General features: G+C 43.4%; 1 protein-coding gene across 1 annotated transcript in view; it reads left to right on the top strand.

The window, feature by feature from the left end:
- CORIN (corin, serine peptidase) overlaps positions 1-20,247 on the top strand; it is a 467,012-nt gene that overhangs the window by 371,685 nt on the left and 75,080 nt on the right. Inside the window, exons 6-10 of the mRNA XM_075347015.1 lie at positions 5,438-5,551; positions 9,017-9,124; positions 11,074-11,184; positions 17,048-17,170; positions 18,904-19,008. Coding sequence (XP_075203130.1) covers positions 5,438-5,551; positions 9,017-9,124; positions 11,074-11,184; positions 17,048-17,170; positions 18,904-19,008 — 561 coding nt within the window. The remainder of the gene's footprint in view (positions 1-5,437; positions 5,552-9,016; positions 9,125-11,073; positions 11,185-17,047; positions 17,171-18,903; positions 19,009-20,247) is intronic.

The following is a 20,247-nucleotide window of genomic DNA, read 5'->3' as shown; positions in this document are numbered from 1 at the left end:
GGCCTCCATAATCCTTAAATGGAAAAAGTTTGGGACTACCAGAACTCTTCCTAGACCTGGCCGTCCAGCCAAAGTGAGCAATTGTGGGGAAAGAGCCTTGGTGAGAGAGGTAAAGAAGAACCCCAGATCACTGTGGCTGAGCTCCAGAGATGCAGTAGGGAGATGGGAGAAAGTTCCACAAAGTCAACTATCACTGCAACTTTCCACCAGTCGGGCCTTTATGGCAGAGTGACCCGACGGAAGCCTCTCCTCTGCAAGACATATGAAAGCCCGCATAGAGTTTGCAAAAAACACATGAAGGACTCCCAGATTATGAGAAATAGGATTCTCTGGTCTGATGAGATGAAGATAGAACTTTTTGAAGATAAGTCTAAGCAGTATGTGTGGAGAAAACCAGGCACTGCTCATCACCTGCCCAATACAATCCCAACAGTGAAACATGGTGGTGGCAGCATCACGCTATGGGGGTGTTTTTCAGCTGCAGGGACAGGACGACTGGTTGCAATTGAAGGAAAGATGAATGCGGCCAAGTGCAGAGATATCCTGGAAGTAAACCTCTTCGAGAGTGCTCTGGACCTCAGACTTGGGCAAAGGTTTGTGCCGCCCCCGTGCTAGCAGCCGACGCTGATCGGATCTGGGTCTTCAGGGGTGGTGGCTCGAGGGTCTCTGGACCCGGGGGTCTCGCGGACATGCCGAATAAAATGGAGGACGTAGATGTACGGGCTAGGCCGTAATAGGTTTGTGACGCCGCCCACGGTGTGTGGTGAGGTGGGACACCATCGCTGCTGTTACGGGGCACCCGGGGGAGATGTTGTGCAGCAAGATGTTAACCCCTCCGTGGGCAGGGATGGTGGCCCCTAGACCCGATGGCTCTGGTGCAGGGGTAATGATGACCACAGGGGGTGCTGGTGTACTCACTGTTAGTAAAACACACAAGTCTCTGGTAAACCAAGGTGGTGGTGGCCGGTGCCGCGGCCGGTTGCGTTCGGGATCCCCCACCCGGCTGGTGGTCTCTATCCTTTTCCTGCACCGTTGTGTAAGGTGGACTTTCCCAGTATAAATCTCAGGAGTCCGCTCCCGGCTGGATGTGGCCTAAGGAGCCGTGCCCGCAGATTCTGGCCCATGGGATCTATGGGCCTTGGCGGTGACCTCTTATCCCTAATCGGTGGGCTGTTGTCTCCATGAGGGACTTTGGGTGGGACAGGACCTCTAGTCCTGGCCTCAATCGGTTAATTTACCAGTTCCACTTGTTTCTGGTTCCTGGCTTCAGGGTCCGAGTACCCCCCTTTGTGCTACGGTTTCCGGGTCGGTTCCCCGTGTCGGTACCGGCGGGCTACAACCCTGGCCTGGTCCACCTCGGTTCCACCGAGCCGTCTTCCTGTCTCCTGTTGACGGAGACCACCGTCTGCCTCCTAGCCCTGGCACCGCTCAACTTGGGCTTGACTGCTGGAGCTACCCCTAACTCCAGCCCACACTCCTCTCCAAACTGAACTCTAAGACCAACTGTGTTGAACTGCTGCTTTTCCCGCCCCCGGGCTGTCTGGACCCCTGGGTGGGCGTGTCCCAACCGCCTGGTCACGCCAACTGGTGTGTCTGTCTGTCCCTAAGGGGGGGTGACTAGGGTTTACTGGTTGGCTGTGTGTTTCCTAGTGAGGGAAGGTGTTATGCGAGGGCCTTTTTGTGACTACCTGGTTTTGGCCAGGGCGTCACAGGTTCACCTTCCAACAAGACAATGACCCTAAGCACGCAACTAAAATAACAAAGGAGTGGCTTCAGAACAACTCTGTGACCATTTTTGACTGGCACAGCAAACTCTAGGTGTGACAAACTTGTTGCATCATTCCCAAGAAGACTCATGGCTGTACTAGCGCAAAAGGGTGCTTCTACTCAATACTGAGCAGAGGGTCTGAATACTTATGACCATGTGATATTTCAGGTTTTCTTGTTTAATAAATTTGCAAAAATGTCTACATTTGTTTTTTTTCTGTTAAGATGGGCTGCAGAGTGTACATTAATGAGACAAAAAAAGAACTTTTTTGAATTTACCAAATGGCTGCATTGAAACAAAGAGTCGAAAATTCAGAGGGTCTGAATACTTTTCGTACCAACTGTATGTGATATGTGTTACAGTCGCCGAGGGGTGGCGAACATCCAGAAGTGGCCCCACTGGGCCGTACACCAGACTCCACTGATGGAGCAACCAGTGGCAAAACCCTATACAAGGATTGTCTGGCGCAGCCACAGGGGGCTTAAATGCATGCAAGCCAGGAACCAGTGGAGCTCGGCTCTTATGGACTAGAATAGTCTCTTAATGTCTGGTGCTGGTGTGTTCGGATGTGGAAGCACGGAGATGGCAACTTGGAGTTAGCAGCACGGAGATGGTGGCATGGAAGTGGTGGTAGTGAGCAAGCTTTAAGTCGAGACACAGGTTAGCAAAATGGAACTAGCACTAGGACAAGGAAAGCACTACTGGACACCGTAGCGTAGTGGGACCTGAGAAGTAGCAACGTGCTAACTAGTAGGCAACGTTGTTCAGGCTCTTCCTGTAAGGTGAGGCAGTCTTAAATACTTTAAGGTAATAGATGACCTCCGAGATGGCTTCCGGGTAATGGGACGCTGACCCTTTAAGAAAGGGGGTGTGGCTGTTTCCACCCTACGGGCACTGACAGAAGGCCTGCGCGTGACTTGCAAACAGGAGGAGGCCACGGCAGACTCCGGGGCAGGAGGGGAGAGTGTGGAACCATTGGGCAGTTGAGGAGAACGGTAACCCCGCCAGGGCCTGGGAGAAGGGGCGTGTGGGGATACCGCACTGGGACCAGGATGTATACTTCTGGCCACACGTCAACTAGACGTGCATGGTTTTGTTAAGTACAAGTGAATAGAGAATGGCTGTAGATGTCTCGTCAGAATGTGACGGGGAGTATGCATTATCACATACACATACATATCACATACATTACATACTTATGGTTACATGACCACTTGGCCTCGCTGCCAGCATCGGAGAATCCTCACAACGCGTGCAGCGCACAATGTGAGGAGTCACAAGTCTGCAGTCACATAGAGTGATTGCAGAGTTTTGTGACACAGATGGACATCCCCTTTAAGTACTAAAAAAACAAAACCTTTAACTTTTCAGTGATTCTTAGTATCAGAGTTAATTTACTCCCCAGTGTCACAGCCAGCCCACTGAGTATTTACGTCTGGAATTTCTAATGGAATTGTTGCAATGTTGGTATGTTAACTACTTTCCATTGTCTATGCATACTAGCCTTAAATCTTATTCACCAAGAAAAGCAGCAATGAAGAATGACTAAACATGATGGATTCTGCTGTTATAGTCTGTACACAGAGCTGCCTCTACGTTATAGGGAATGAGCGGCCTTATCCATTATCAGAACCGAGATGTTGGATTCTCAGACTTTATGGCTCTCATGTTCCCGCAAAAATCTGGAGCTGCTGAAGACACCTTGTAATTCGTATCTATAAACAACATATCCTTGATGACGTCCTCTCACAGTCCTTGGTTCTGAAAGTCCTTGGAAAGTTCTGCATGATTTCCCTTGACGCTGATTTGAAGAACAAATGTTCTTCAGTCCTTATTATTTTTTATTTTATCAATGACATATGACTTTCCCCAGCATTATAAAGGAATCAATTCCTGTAACTCTTCATGTAGAGCCATTTAATGATAAACAAGAAGTAGTGCCTTTCTTTATATATCTACAAGGACTAATATACACTATGTGCCCTGTAATTAGGAATACAGAAGATTACCTATATATTTGTTACACCCAATGGGGAATATTTATCAAAATTGTCTGATTCTTAAGGCTGCTTTACACACTGCGATATCGGTACCGATATCGCTAGCGTGCGCACCCGCCCCCATAGGTTGTGCAACACGGGCAATTCGCTGCCCGTGTCGCACAACATCTCCTGGACCCGTCACACTACATACCTTACTTGCGACGTCGCTGTGACCGGCGATCTGCCTCCTTTCTAAGGAGGCGGTTCATTCAGTGTCACAGCGACGTCACAGCAGCATCACTGAACCACCGCCCAATAGAAGCGGAGGGGCGGAGATGAGCGGGACGTAACATCCCGCCCACCTCCTTCCTTCCGCATTGTGGCCGGGATGCAGGTAAGGAGAGCTTCCTCGTTCCTGCGGCGTCACACAGAGCGATGTGTGCTGCCACAGGAACGAGGAACAACTTCGTTACTGCTGCAGTAACGATATTTGAGAATGGACCCCCATGTCGCCGATGAGCGATTTTTCACGTTTTTGCGACGATGCAAAATCGCTCATAGGTGTCAGACGCAACGGCATCACTACAGCGGCCGGATGTGCATCACAAAATCTGTGACCCCCAACGAGATCGCTATAGCGATCTCGTAGCGTGTAAAGCCCGCTTTAGACGTGAAAAACATAAACTAAACAGTGTTAAAAAAGAAAAAAAGAAAAAAATTACATAAGTGGCTCATACTCTGGATAAATAGGTCTAATTTTAAAGGGATACTCTCAGGTCCGAGAACGATATTAAAATGCACATATGGATTAATCTGCAGATTGAGTTATGAAGATAAAAGTGTGGGCCCTAGGAGAAAACTAACTTTATTCCTCCTGGGAGCCGCCGGCTTTCAGTCATGCAAGCGAGCTTGGTGCACTGACTACTGCAGCTATAACCACTCCCCAACACTGGCTGACACCTGGTTCTGTACTTATGTATTTCACAGCGAGTTGTCAGTTATTGCGGGGTGTGCTTACAGCCGCCACTCTCAGTGCTGTGAGTAGTGACTGTAATAACTCCGGGTCGGGCACACCTGCATGACTGAAAGCCAGCGGTTCCAGGAGAAATGAAGTTAATCTTCTCCTGGGTGCTGCACTTTCAGCACTGTGGCCGGGCACCGTCAGAACGTTAGTAACCTGCAGTTTAACCCTATATCTGCAAGTTAATAGCATTATTGGACCTGACAGATTCACTTTAAGAATGCTGTGACTAATTGTACACCAACTTTTTGGCTTATTTTGTGCCAGAATTGTGCATCATAACTTTGGTACATTTTTTGGCTAACGGTGTTGTGTTATGCCGCTTCTCCTTTTCTAACACCACGCTCATTGTCCCCTTCTTGGGCAAGTTGCAAAAAGTGTCTAAAACACCTAATAAATATGGTCCAAGTCATGAAAGTCAGTTTTTTCACGAATTATGGCAGAATTCTGACTCATTTATCTTGATAAATAAACCTAAATAACTTTAGTGGATTAACCAAGATTAGGAAAAACATGGCTGGATTTTTCCAAAACAGCACCGTATCCAACCTTATTTGTCAAATTCTGAACAACTCCTTTAAGCAAAGCCTTTCTTAGTGAATATTAGAAAACACTACATTATAATATCTGTTTACCTTCATTTTATTGAATTTTTCACTTTTTTAGCAATGTGCGGGGAACATGACAGCTTTCTGTGCGGCAATGGAGTCTGCATAGCCAAGAAGTTGACGTGCAATGGATACAATGACTGTGATGACTGGAGCGACGAGGTACATTGCAGTAAGTCATTCTTGCTCATACTGGTAAATGGACATAACTTCCAAAAATCACTGAGAAATGAATATTACCATTTGCCCTTGTGTCAAGCAGAACACAAAATTATACTATCTGCATCAATAAAGTCAATGGCCTCATCAGCACAAACATCCAAATCCTGTTTTCCAGACGTAAGCCCCGTTGGAGCACATTATGTGTGAACATAGCCTTATGAGATACTAACTGCGGAATATTTCTGTCTATCCCAGTGATTCTGAAATTGTTTTTTTTGTGACACATTGTACTTTGCGACAGTGATAAATGTATGTCCAAATAATTTCTGTTTATATATGCAAATTGTCTCTCCAGTAAAGGAGACAAACTCTAGCACAGCGCCACCTATTGGAAGTAGCGATCCTAAAAGTCACAAGTTTATATATGAAAATATCTGATTTGAAGAACATTTTGACATATTGTACTTCATAATAGTGGAAAATTTAATACAATATTTTTTTGCGTTTATTTGTGAAAATATTGGACATTTTCAAAAATTTTGAAAATTACGCAATTTACAAAGTTTGCATTTTTATTCTCCTAAACCAGAGAGTTATGTCACACAAAATAATTAGTAAATAATATTTCCCACATGTCTACTTTACATCAACAAAATATATATTTTTTTTGGTTTGGCAATTAGAAGGTTTACAATTTTATCAACAATTTCTCATTTTTCTTAAGGCTACTTTACACACTGCGATATCGGTCCCGATATCGCTAGTGTGGGTACCCGCCCCCATCTGTTGCGCGACACTGGCATATCACTGCCCGTGCCGCACAACATCACCCACAGCCGTCACACATACTTACCTGTCCGGCGACGTCGCTGTGACCGGCGAACCGCCTCCTTTCTAAGGGGGCGGTCCGTGTGGCGTCACAGCGATGTCACTGAAACGTCACTGAACCGCCGCCCAATAGTAGCGGAGGGGCGGAGATGAGCGGGACGTAACATCCCGCCCACCTCCTTCCTTCCTCATAGCGGCCGGGAGGCAGGTAAGGGGAGCTTCCTCGTTCCTGCGGCGTCACACGCAGCGATGTGTGCTGCCGCAGGAACGAGGAACAACCTCGTTACTGCTGCAGTAACGAGATTTGAGAATGGACCCCCGTGTCGCCGATTAGCGATTTTGCACGTTTTTGCAACGATGCAAAATCGCTTATCAATGTCACACGCAACGGCATCGCTAATGCGGCCGGATGTGCGTCACGAATTCCGTGACCCCAACGACTCCGCATTAGCGATGTCGTAGCGTGTAAAGCCCGCTTAACAAAATTTACAAAACCATTTTGTTAGGGACCACATCACATTTGAAGTGACTTTGAGAGGCCTGGGTGACAGAAAATATATTAAAGTGACACCATTCTAAAAATTGCACCCCTCCTACTACTCAAAACCACATCCAATAAGTTTATTAACCCATCAGGTGCTTTACAGGAATTACAACAACGTGGAAGGAAAAAAATGAAAATTTTACTTTTTCCCTCAAAAATGTTACTTGAGTCCCAAATTTTGCATTTTAACAAGGATAATGGAAGGAGTAAATGGACCATACAATTTGTGCAATTTCTCCTGAGGACGCATATACCCAATATGTGGTGGAAAACTACTATTTGGACGCACGGCAGGGCTCGGAAGGGAAGCAGCGCCAGTTGACGTTCGGAACGCCAAATTGACTAGAACATGGGAACAGGGATTTGGGAACTGCTGCTGCTGTGATTATAGATCGGACTCGCAGACAGCACAGAAGATCAGATCACAGGAGCGCAGCAGGATCGCACTAGCCAGCAAGTAATTTCTCTCAGCAGCTCACAGGGGGAATGCAACTGCTCTACTTGTCAGCTCTGAGGTAAAGATGGCGTGCAGAGCGGTGATCTTGGATTTTTTTAATGCTGATTGGTCAGTATCCATTGATCAGCCAATCGGCGCTAAAAGGGGTTAACAAACAGGCAACGGCACGATCATGCCATCCATTTGACTGCTCTAATTGGTTCCGTCTCATACAGCAGGAATCGCAGCATGTTACATTGATTTTTTTTTTTAGCACTTTTATTCTAAAGTGCTGTGATTGGCTGGTCAGAATTAGGAGGGAAGGAAGTGCTCTATTTGTATTTTGGAGAGGAAATTTGGAAAGAATAGATTGTGGATGTCATGTCACATTTTTATAGCCCTTCAGTTGACAAAGTAGCTGAAATCACCAATTAGAGACTTCATTTTAGACCCTATAGCTTTTAAGGAATCCATCTACGGCTGTGAGGAGCATCTTGAACCCACAGGCTTGATAAGTATTTTGAAACAGATTTGGACTCAGGAAATGAATAAAGGGTACTTTACACGCTGCGACCTCGCTAGCGATCTCGTTAGCGCTGTGAAATTCTAGATCGCAAGTGCAATCTTTTTAGATCGCACATAGGTTATTTTACCTATGATCTAGAATTTCACATCGCTAACGAGATCGCTAGCGTGGTCGCAGCGTGCAAAGTACCCTTAAGAGATGTTCACGCTGACAGAGCATGTGTTAATGGATCTTCAGTAAAGAATTTTTGGGATTTTACAAGTGGATTTACCAGATCTTCCTTTTCCATTAAAAAAAAATGTACATGATTAAATACAGTTTCCTAGGTTAATAATAGAAATGTATCCGTAAAAATGGGATATCAGTCAGATGTTCTGACCCATAGACTTGAATGAGAAAGTCTAATTCGAGACTCGCAAGAAATTAGCACATGCTTTGGATTTTTTTCTCATGGACTGTCAGACTGAAAATAAAATTATTCATCTGAACAACACTATTAAAACCATAGGTGAATGTGCTGTCTGTGTACTTTGTAATCCAAAATTGGACAGAACACATCCGATTTATACCCTTGTCTGCATCAGCCCTTGCTCTGACATGAAGCCTGTTAGACCCCGCTTATAGCTGAGCCTAACACACCTTCTTACTTTACAAACACTGAGGTCATTGTGTGACCACCGGTTGCAATAATAACCAATGACATCCTGCAATCTCAGTATGGGGGGGGGGGCGATGGGGTGTGAGAGGGAGCCCCCTCTGCCTAAAATCCCCTGGTTGCTGCGGTCGTAATTGACCACGACATCTAGAGAGTTAAACGTATATAGTAGGTTACAAGTTGGAGGGTTCAGCATAAGAAAAAAATAACCTTACAACATGTTTCCTATTATCCAGCCACCCACTGACACAGGGCACAGTAGTGTCTCTTAAGGTTTTCATTGGAAGCATCTGGGAATATGACAGATTCATTGCATTTCTAACTCAATGAATGTGACCCTTCTTTGCAGTCGTGTATTTGTTCTTTGGTACATGTCTTTATGCAGTAGCCATATTTTACCGCAAATTTAAGACAAACCCTTACGCTGAAGAAATGCAGATTACATAAATACTAAAACGTTCACTTGAGATGTTGCTTTTTTTCCAGATTGCAGTGAAAATCTCTACCGCTGTAACACAGGAAAGTGCCTTAACCACAGCTTTGTGTGTGACGGATACGACGACTGCGGAGATCTGAGCGACGAGCAGAACTGTGGTCAGTAAACACATTCCTAATACATCTTGTGCAATTGTGAATGGATTTTATAACATATATTAATATTTCTTGTATTTGCTGTTAAACACCATCAAATAGGACTAGAACATAAATTGGTTGTTACAATCCCCCTTAGGGGTACTTTGCACCCTGTGATATCGCAAGCCAATGCTGTGATGCCGAGCGCGATAGTCCCCGCCCCCGTCGCAGCTGCAATATCATTGTGATAGCTGCCGTAGCGAAAATTATCGCTACGGCAGCTTCACATGGACTCACCTGCCGTCCGACGTCGCTCTGGCCGGCGACCCGCCTCCTTATCAAGGGGGCGGGTCGTGCGGCATCACTGCGACATCACACGGCAGGCAGCCAATATCCTACGGGAGCCGCGGTGACGCCGGTAGGAGATGTTCCTCGCTCCTGCTACTTCATACACAGCGATGTGTGCCGCTGCAGGAGCGAGGAACAACATTGGACCATCGGGTAAGCGTAATTATGGATTACGCCGACGCTGCACCGATGATACGATTACGACGCTTTTGCGCTCATTAATCGTATCATCTAGCTTTACACACTACGATGTCGCCTGCGATGCCGGATGTGCGTCACTTTCAATTTGACCCCACCGACATCGCACCTGCGATGTCGTAGTGTGCAAAGTGCCCCTTATCCCCTACCATTCCTTATGTATGCATTCCTTATGGAACTAAGGCAGAATATGGTACAAATTATTTTACTTACTCCCCAATATTCCTTTTTCATTTCTTCTTTTGTTTCATCTTTATTTTTAGTGCTAAGTAATTTAAAGAGAATCTGCCATCAGCTTTTGCCATCTCATCTGAAGGCAGCTTAATGTAGAGACAGAGACCCTGATTCCAGCGATGTTCCACTTACTGACCTGCTTTCGGCAGGTTTGATAAAATCCCTGTTTTTCCAGCTGCAGATGAACCAGTTCTCTGAAAACTTAGTTTTGTATAACCCCACCCACACCAATCATATCCAGCAGTCAATGATGAGGGTGGGGTTTTACAAAGCTCATGAATATGGAAGACTACATGGAGTCCTATAGTGATAATCTCCTGCTGATAAAACAGTGATTTTATAAAAACTACAGCAAACAGCCCAGTAAGTGATACATCACTCGAATCAGGGTCTCTGTCATGCTAAGGGGAGGTGGAGAGAAAAACTCCATCTCTGGGGAAGGGGGAAGATGGTGACCCCTGGTAAAACCTACTGCTGGCCCCACCCTCCACTGACGTCCCTAGATAGGTTCCGCACCTCTATGCCGATCAGGATACCTAGGCCCTGGTTGACCCTAGCTGACCCATTCTGGCTGGCCCTAGAAAGTGACTGGAGGGGATGAGCGCTAGTCAACTTCACTAAAACCTAAAGAACACACAGGGAAACAAAAAGGAGAATGCAAATGGACAGCTTATATGCAAGATGACTTTGGGAGAATGACAACAACATACAACAACGTGTTACGATCGGAGATTTCAAGCCAACTACTTGCAATCTGAATAGCATAGGAGTAAATTCTATCACCGGCAACAAACCGAGCAGAAATGCAGGTATATATAGACACAGGGAGTGGAGATAAGGATTTGCAGCTGAACAGCCAGGGTCCAAAAGGGAAAGCGTTAACCCTAACAGGGACGATACATAGAACTCCATTCACACCAAGGAAGAAATAATAGAATATCAAGGAGCAGTTTGTGCAGCCAAATGCAGCGACCTTCTGCAGCCGGATACCACAGGGCTGTCTGTCAATCGTGACACACCCATGACACTGTCTCTGCATTATGCTACTCACAGATTAGATGACAAAAACCTGGTGACTGATTCACATTAAGAAAACGTTTAATTATACTGTATGTTTATGGTTTCTGGTGTAATATATGTCAAGTATGTATTTTATGATTGCCCAATAATTCTATCATCCAATTCCACAGACTGTAACCCTGCTCAGAGTTATCGTTGTGGAGATGGACGATGCATTGCATTGAAATGGGTTTGCGATGGTGACCACGACTGTGCCGATAAGTCTGATGAAGTCAACTGCTGTAAGATATTTACACTATATTATAATCCTTGGCCAATAACTATCGTGCTCGCTGGGACATATCTCTAGTGCATTTTTGGCTGAAACAATGATGTATACAGTGTGTGCTTTATTAATTCACCAACATTTGCTCTGTGCGCACCACTTTATGATTCATGCTCGTTACGTGGCCAAGGATAAGATAACTCAACCAAAAGTAGGGTGGTTTAAAATGTAAATTAAAAATTAAATTTAACTTCTCTTCTTCTATGTAAAATAAGCTCCAAAAATGAGAAATATAAACAGTAATATTGACACATTTTAATGTGTCACTTAAATGGTAATTTATTGTTATATTATGCTACTGATTGTGATTGATATTGTTATTTGCAGTATGTACTGTTGTTACTTCACTTTTATCATAGTACTGCGAGATCGTTATCATTTATTGTATTATATATATATATATATATATATATATATATGAAATCAGTATTGTCATAATTGTACTGTCACTATTGCGCCAGTTTAGTTACTGTGAAATCTACAACCACAGAGGTGACAATCTAATTAAAATGAAAAAGAAAAGACAAAAGCAAGGATCTATTATCACTTAAGTAACCTTATTATATAACTACAATTTTTCTGGGCATACATATTATATATAATGGCCAATTTGCTGCTTTCAGAAGGTCTTGCCAGCCATGTAATGTGTGTGGAGACTCCCAACTGTCTCCCAACAGCAGATGTCAGCAATAGATAAGGATAGGGCAGTTGGATTTCTTCTGCCTTCTTCTTAAAAATATTCTTCTCATTTTTGGAGAGGTAAGCCACTGCCATATTTATCTAGCAGCGACTTAAGGCCGCTTTACACGCTGCAATATCGTGACCGATATCGCTAGCGTGCGTACCCGCCCCCATCGGTTGTGTGACACGGGCAAATCGCTGCCCGTGGCGCACAACATCGCGCGGACCCGTCACACTACTTACCTGCCTAGCGATGTCGATCTGACCGGTGAACCGCCTCCTTTCTAAGGGGGCGGTTCGTTCAGCGTCACCGAACCGCCATCCAATAGAAGCGGAGGGGCGGAGATGAGCGGGACGTAACATCCCGCCCACCTTCTTCCTCCCTCATTGCGGGCGGCTGCTGGTAAGGTGAGGTTCCTCGTTCCTGCGGTGTCACACATAGAGATGTGTGCTGCCGCAGGAGCGACGAACTACTTAGTACACCAAGCAGCAGCGATATTCGAGAATAGGGGGGCATGTCACCAATTAGCGATTTTGACCATTTTTGCGACGATTCAAAATCGCTCATAGGTGTCACATTCAAAGACATCGCTAAAGCGACCGGATGTGCGTCACAAATTCCGTGACCCCAACGAGGTCGCTTGAGCGATGTCGCAGTGTGTAAAGCGGCCTTTAAAGAGAACTTATCAGCATAGTGAAGAAATCTGCATGACGGGTACTCTTTAATCAATATTTGAAGTTTTGGTGTATTGAGCTGTAGGTGCATAGGGGTGGGACTCTGGGTAGGGTCTTCAGCTCTTGCCCCAGTCCCTCCGCCTGCCTCACTGCGGGCTGTGCTTGTGCAGACTGATCTCCTGAGAGTCTTCAATAAAATGGCACCAGATGTGGATTGAGATCTGAGCTCATTATTGAGCAGAGATATCAATCTGAACATGCGACGCCACTAACGTTATTTTACTGAAGACCGCTGGTGAGAACGGCACAGGCATGGACTTCAAATAGGAGGCAGATACAGAGAGCAGAGGCAGGTGGAGCTGGGACAGGAGCCAAAGACACTACTCACAGTATTGGCCCTATGCATCTAAAGCTTACTACACCATAATAAATCCTAGAAAAAAACTACTGAGTAATAGGACAGATAGTCACAGGAAATTTTTTTCAAAAATATTCCAAATTTTATGAATCACATAATATACAAAATTACAATACAAAATATAAAAATAGAGAAGCTAAAGTGCAAGATAGGCAGCATTTACATCAGAACCCTCTTCTCACATCAACAAAATAAGGCATAGAAGAAGGTCACATCTTAAGCGGGCTTTACACGCTGCAACATCGTTAGCCGATGCTAGTGATGGCGAGCGTGATAGCACCCGCTCCCATCGTTATGCCGATATTTGGTGATCGCTGCCGTAGCGAACATTATCGCTACGGCAGCGTCACACGCACTTACCTGGTCGGCAGCGTCGCTGTGACTGCCGAACAATCCCTCGCTCAAGGGGGAGGGACGTTCGGCATCACAGCAACATCACCACGACGTCACTAAGCGGCCGGCCAATCAAAGCGGAGGGGCGGAGATGAGCGGGACGAACATCCCGCCCACCTCCTTCCTTCCTCATTGCTGGCGTGTGGCAGGTAAGGAGAGGTTCCTCGTTCCTGCGGTGTCACACGTAGCGATGTGTGCTGCCGCAGGGATGAGGAACAACTTCGCCCACGCGACAGCAGCAATATTTGAGAATGGACCCCCATGTCAACGAGGAGCGATTTTGGACATTTTTGCAACGATCCAAAATCGCTCCTAGGAGTCACACACAACGAGATCGCTACAGCGGCCGGATGTGCGTCACAAAATCCGTGACCCCAACGAGATTGCTGTAGCGATCTCGTAGCGTGTAAAGCCCGCTTTAGACAATGTACCGCAACAATTGTAATCCCAGTTTTTTTTTGTTATTAGACCATGTGCAGTACAGATATCAAAAAAGTGACCCTATAGTATAGGTTGGCCGCATCATGTGACCTATGGATCCTGCAACCAGTCTAGACACAGCACCATACATCTAAAGTGCACAGTATGAGTCAGGGAAATGGGTTTCACAAGTGAAGGTGCTCACAAAGAGTTCAAAATAACTCACCAATTTTTGACCTGAGCAAAGGGAAGGAGAAGAGGATAATGACCTTGGGTCCCGACGCGCGCGTTTTACGTAGGGCTTCCTCGGGGGGCCATTATTATTCTATAGATGGCATTTCTTGGAGTCTGACATTAACCATAATATCAAATGCAGATTTTTTCATTAAAAAATCTATCAATCTGGATAACTGCGCCATTATAGCCATACCTTTACTTTGACATGTAAAATTACACTGACGTGTTCTCTTTAAGCAGTCATACACAATAGATCGCTGTCAGACAACTTTTCAGCCTGACAGCCACCTCAGCTGACTCTCCTCTACACAGGAGCACCGGTTCAGCTGAGTGCTCTTGTTTTTTCTATGAGAAAGAGGATAGACACATTGGCCGGCAGCTTACCTCTGGGACAGCAATGTCATCATCTGTCTGAAATCGGACACGAGTCATCGACATTTTCCCCAACCATCAATTGGCAGAAGCTCCCATACATACTAGGCTGTCAGCTGATCCAGTCAATATCGGCATACGGGGACCATTATTCTTAGGTTCGTTATTCGTAACGAATACTGGAATAGTACTAGAAATGCAAGAAATAGAAAGTTGAATCCCGCTCACCTGTTCCTAGGAGACCACTAGGTGTGCACGGATGCAGGAGAGTCGGACAGTCTTGCTAACAATATAAAGTCCACGATGATCCAGCAAGCAAGTCCAAAAAGGCTTTTTTATAAAAATTGAAAACTTTATTCTAAGTCATTAAAAAGGGCCATAATTTGGTCATGGCAATTCATGATACAGAGTACGTGTTTCGAACAAAATAGTTCTTACTCCTCAGAGAAGGAGTAAGAACTATTTTGTTCGAAATGCGTACTCTGTATCATGAATTGCCATGACCAAATTATGGCCCTTTTTAATGACTTAGAATAAAGTTTTCAATTTTTTTAAAAAAATCCTTTTTGGACTTGCTTGCTGGATCATCGTGGACTTTATATTGTTAAAAAGACTGGAATAGTACTAGGTATTCAGTACTAATAATCCGAACCGGAATATTTTACTATTCACTCATCACTAACTACAGTCATATGAAAAAGTTTGGGCACCCCTATTAATGTTAACCTTTTTTCTTTATAACAAATTGGGTTTTTGCAACAGCTATTTCTGTTTCATATATCTAATAACTGATGGACTCAGTAATATTTCTGGATTGAAATGAGGTTTATTGTACTAACAGAAAATGTGCAATCCGCATTTAAACAAAATTTGACCGCTGCAAAAGTATGGCCACCCTTATCAATTTCTTGATTTGAACCCTCCTAACTACTTTTTACTGACTTACTAAATCACTAAATTGGTTTTGCAACCTCATTGAGCTTTGAACTTCATAGGCAGGTGTATCCAATCATGAGAAAAGGTATTTAAGGTGGCCACTTGCAACTTGTTCTCCTATTTGAATCTCCTATGAAGAGTGGCATCATGGGCTCCTCAAAACAACTCTCAAATGATCTGAAAACAAGATTATTCAACATAGTTGTTCAGGGGAAGGATACAAAAAGTTGTCTCAGAGAGTTAAACTATCAGTTTCCAATGTGAGGAACATAGTAAGGAAATGGAAAACACAGGTACAGTTCTTGTTAAGCCCAGAAGTGGCAGGCCAAGAAAAATATCAGAAAGGCAGAGAAGAAGAATGGTGAGAACAGTCAAGGACAATCCACAGACCACCTCCAAAGACCTGCAGCATCATCTTGCTGCAGATGGTGTCAATGTGCATCGGTCAAGAATACAGTACACGTTGCACAAGGAGAAGCTGTATGGGAGAGTGATGCGAAAGAAGCCGGATCTGCAAGCACGCCACAAACAGTTGCCTGAGTTATGCAAAAGCACATTTGGACAAGCCAGTTACATTTTGGAAGAAGGTCCTGTGGACTGATGAAACAAAGATTGAGTTGTTTGGTCATACAAAAAGGCGTTATGCATGGAGGCAAAAAAACACGGCATTCCAAGAAAAGCACTTGCTACCCACAGTAAAATTTGGTGGAGGTTCCATCATGCTTTGGGGCTGTGTGGCCAATGCCGGCACCGGGAATCTTGTTAAAGTTGAGGGTCGCATGGATTCAACTCAGTATCAGCAGATTCTTGACAATAAAGTGCAAGAATCAGTGACGAAGTTGAAGTTACGCAGGGGATGGATATTTCAGCAAGACAATGATCCAAAACACCGCTCCAAATCTACTCAGGTATTCATGCAGAGGAACAATTACAATGTTCTGGAATGGCCATCCCAGTCACCAGACCTGAATATCATTGAACATCTGTGGGATGATTTGAAGCGTGCTGTCCATGCTCGGCGACCATCAAACTTAACTGAACTGGAATTGTTTTGTAAACAGGAATGGTCAAATATACCTTCATCCAGGATCCAGAAACTCATTAAAAGCTACAGGAAGCGACTAGAGGCTGATATTTTTGCAAAAGGAGGATCTACAAAATATTAATGTCACTTTTATGTTGAGGTGCCCATACTTTTGCACCGGTCAAATTTTGTTTAAATGCGGATTGCACATTTTCTGTTAGTACAATAAACCTCATTTCAATCCAGAAATATTACTCAGTCCATCAGTTATTAGATATATGAAACTGAAATAGGTGTTGCAAAAACCCAAATTGTTATAAAGAAAAAAGGTTAACATTAATAGGGGTACCCAAACTTTTTCATATGACTGTATAACCCAATTGATTTGGCTGATTATATCAACTTCACAATACATCACGATTAAGTATCAAAAGTAGAGTTTCTGGTCTACTTATTGTCATATAAACACTAATAATATTACTACAAATTGCAAATAATTACTACAACTAATTAATAATTACTACAGCTAATAATATATATATATATATATATATATATATATATATGTGTGTGTGTGTGTGTGTGAACCTGGAAAAATGCCACATTGACTCTTGTAGAATTGAATTTCAAGACATTAATGTGTGTCTTATTCTGTTTGTATAGCGTGCCATAGCCAAGGCCTCTCCGAGTGTAAGAACGGGCAGTGCATTCCCAGTGCCTTCCTCTGTGATGGAGATAATGACTGTAAAGATGGCAGCGATGAAGCAAATTGCACTGCAAACAAAGGTACGAGATAAATAAATGTATCGTCCTGAAAAATAGATGACACTAAAAGAATTGAAATTGGCTGCACGACAGCTATAGACAAAATACTTGTAAACCTGTTCACCTATATTCAGCTCTGGTATCTGATATAGGGCTATAAACATTTCAACATTCTCCAGGTTTTAAGGGGACTGTCCAACTTAAAGCGGATCAGTCACCAGATTTGCACAGATTCATTATTAAATAATAGAGATGAGTGAATCATGTGATATGTGAATTCGCCTGATTTGGTGAACTTTGCAAATAAGTACTGAAGAAACTACAAACTATTCCCTTTTCTTCAGTCTTCTTCACTGCTTTGCTACAACATGCACTATCTGTAGAATTTTTTCAGGGTTTTATAGGTTTCACGTTCTCTCTCTATTGCTTTGACATCTCATTATTTAGACTCACCTCAAAATGAGTACTATTTTGTTTCCATCCATTTCTCGGGGCTTCTTGAAATAAGATTGGGTCATTATCCTGCTGGAAGACCCATGGCCTAAGACCAAACTCAGCTTTCTGACATTGGGCACTACATTAAATCAATTGGTAATCTTTAGATTTCATGATGCCTTGCACACAGTCAAGGCACCCAGTGCCAGAGGTAACAAAAGAACCCCAAAACATCCCTGAACCTCCACCATATTTGACTGTAGGTACTGTGTTCTTTTCTTTATAGGCTTCATTTCATTTTCGGTAAACGGTAAAATGATATACTTTCTCAAAAAGCTCTACCTTGGTCTCATATGTCCAGAAGAGGCTTTGCCATAAGGATTTCTTATGGGAAATTTCTCACATACATTTTGGCAAAGTGTAATCTAACTTTTTTTAATGTTTCTGTGTCAGCAGTGGGGTCCTTCTGGGTCTCCTGCCATAGTGTTTTTCATTTCATTTAAATGTTGATGGATAGTTCGCACTGATGCATCCTGAGCCTGCAGGACAGCTTGAATTTCTTTGAATCTTGATTGGCACTACTTATCCACCATCCAGACTATGCCTTGCAACTTTTCATCAATTTTCCTCTGTTGTCCAAGATTAACTACAGTGCCATAGGTTGTAAACTTCTTGATCATGTTGTGCACCATGGACAAAAGGAACATCAAGATCTCTGTAACCTTGAGAGTGTTGATATTTTTCATTTTGTGTGAGATTATGTCCAAATGGCCTTTTTTCCTCAGTTTTTTTGTGTTTTTTTGTACTGTTCCCATACACAGGAAGGATATAAACATGTGCATAGCAAAACATGTAATTGCAGTAATTTTCTGGGAGAAAAATATATAATTTTCTGGAACAATTTCAAGGGTCCAAACACTTTCGGCCATGACTGCATAATAGAACCATACTAGTCCCAGCATTAGGTTCCGATGAACCTGCTGCTCCATATCATGTAATCCAACAATGAACTTTCTCATCTTCTGCATCGACCTTCTTGGGTGGTGCACATGAAAACCAACAATTTTTCAATCCTTTTCTTCACGTGTTAAATGAAATCCACCTTGATTTTGTTGTCTTAATAGCCTAATCCTTCAAAATTACATTACTAACTCCTAGTGTGGCCTTTCTCTGCCAATGATAGGAAAAACTGAAGAAGGAATGGTTCAGATTCTCATTGTAGCTCATGCTGCGTTACTTTTCTTTATCTTATAAATGATGACACATTTTCCCCAGACAGGTGATGAAGCTGTATGAGCTTTTCTGCATTTAATTCACAGGTCAGCCATGCCAAGAAGGAGATTTAAGATGTGTTTTACCATTGTGCCCTGGATCATGTGCCAATGACTCCAACTGTGAAATACCTCAAAACAGAACCAACTGCAGTATGTTCATTACATCTTCTAATTTCCAATAATATTAGGGTTTGTCTGATTCTAGTATTGGGATAGTTGAAGCTCATTCTTTTTTATTGCTTAGTAATATTTGCTATTTTATGGCAGGCCATCGTAAATGTTTTTTAACTTGTTTATATAACTATTGATTTATAACTATTTTCCATGTTGAGACTCCTAACAGAGGCTCCACGGACCTTTTTGATTTTCATATAACTATTAATGACAGTCCAGGCTATTCGCATTAGTGGCATCATTGAACTAAAATTGGTTTAAAATATAGTAGCAAATTAAAGGTATCTGTTATCACGAATTCACACCCCAAACTATTTAAGTTCTTGTATACCTCTTTCAGACATGGTCCAGCAATACCTTTATAGGGCAAGTCCTTCCTCCATTACAGAGAAATCAGCATTTGAATTGGTATGCAAATGAGACTAAAGAGTTATTTGTAGATCTGAATCCTCCGTCACTCCAGCTCTATTGCCCACCCAAAGTCTCCTCCTCCTGCTTGACTATTGGTCCTTTTCCAAAAGACACACAGCAAGGAGGCTGTCAGTCAAGCTGGAAGAGGCAGCACAGAGCAGGGAATAGAGCTGGAGTGAAAGAGGCTTCAGATCTACAAATAGTTCTTCAACTTCATTTGCATATCAATACAAATGCTGATTTCTCAGTAATGGAGGAACAGACTGGCCTTGTAAAAGTATTGCTGGACTTGTCTATAAAAGAGCTACCATACATGCACATATAAAGAGTTTAGGGGTGAAATCCTGTTGACTGATTCCCTTTAAAGAACATGTAAGCAAAATTAATCTATGCCAGTGGTTGTCTTTCTGTCACATCACACTTTATAGTGGTGATGTCAGGTACTTCCTTGAGTGCTAATGTGCAGGGATGGAAAGCAAAGCATTAGGTTTTGAAATAGAAAGCCAAGTTGCTTGCTTGGGCTACCAACATGACCTTATGCAAAACAGCAGAACTATATGTAAAAGGGTGTTTTAGCACAATGCAAATTTCCAATGATGACATCACTCTTGACATGATGACATCATTGTTATATTTATTTTGCTCTAAAGTCCTGGAGCTTGAATGTTAAATCTATCTAAAGCATCTGCTCTTTTAAAGTCTTAAGGCTGCTTTACACCAGACAATCTATCGTGCGATAGATCGTCGGGGTCACAGATTTTGTGACGCACATCCGGCATCGCTGGCGATGCCGGCCTGTGTGAC

The sequence above is a fragment of the Anomaloglossus baeobatrachus genome, chromosome 1 (assembly GCF_048569485.1).
Source record: "Anomaloglossus baeobatrachus isolate aAnoBae1 chromosome 1, aAnoBae1.hap1, whole genome shotgun sequence".
Classification (NCBI taxonomy): Eukaryota; Metazoa; Chordata; class Amphibia; order Anura; family Aromobatidae; genus Anomaloglossus; species Anomaloglossus baeobatrachus.
This window is presented reverse-complemented; position numbering and strand designations above follow the sequence as displayed.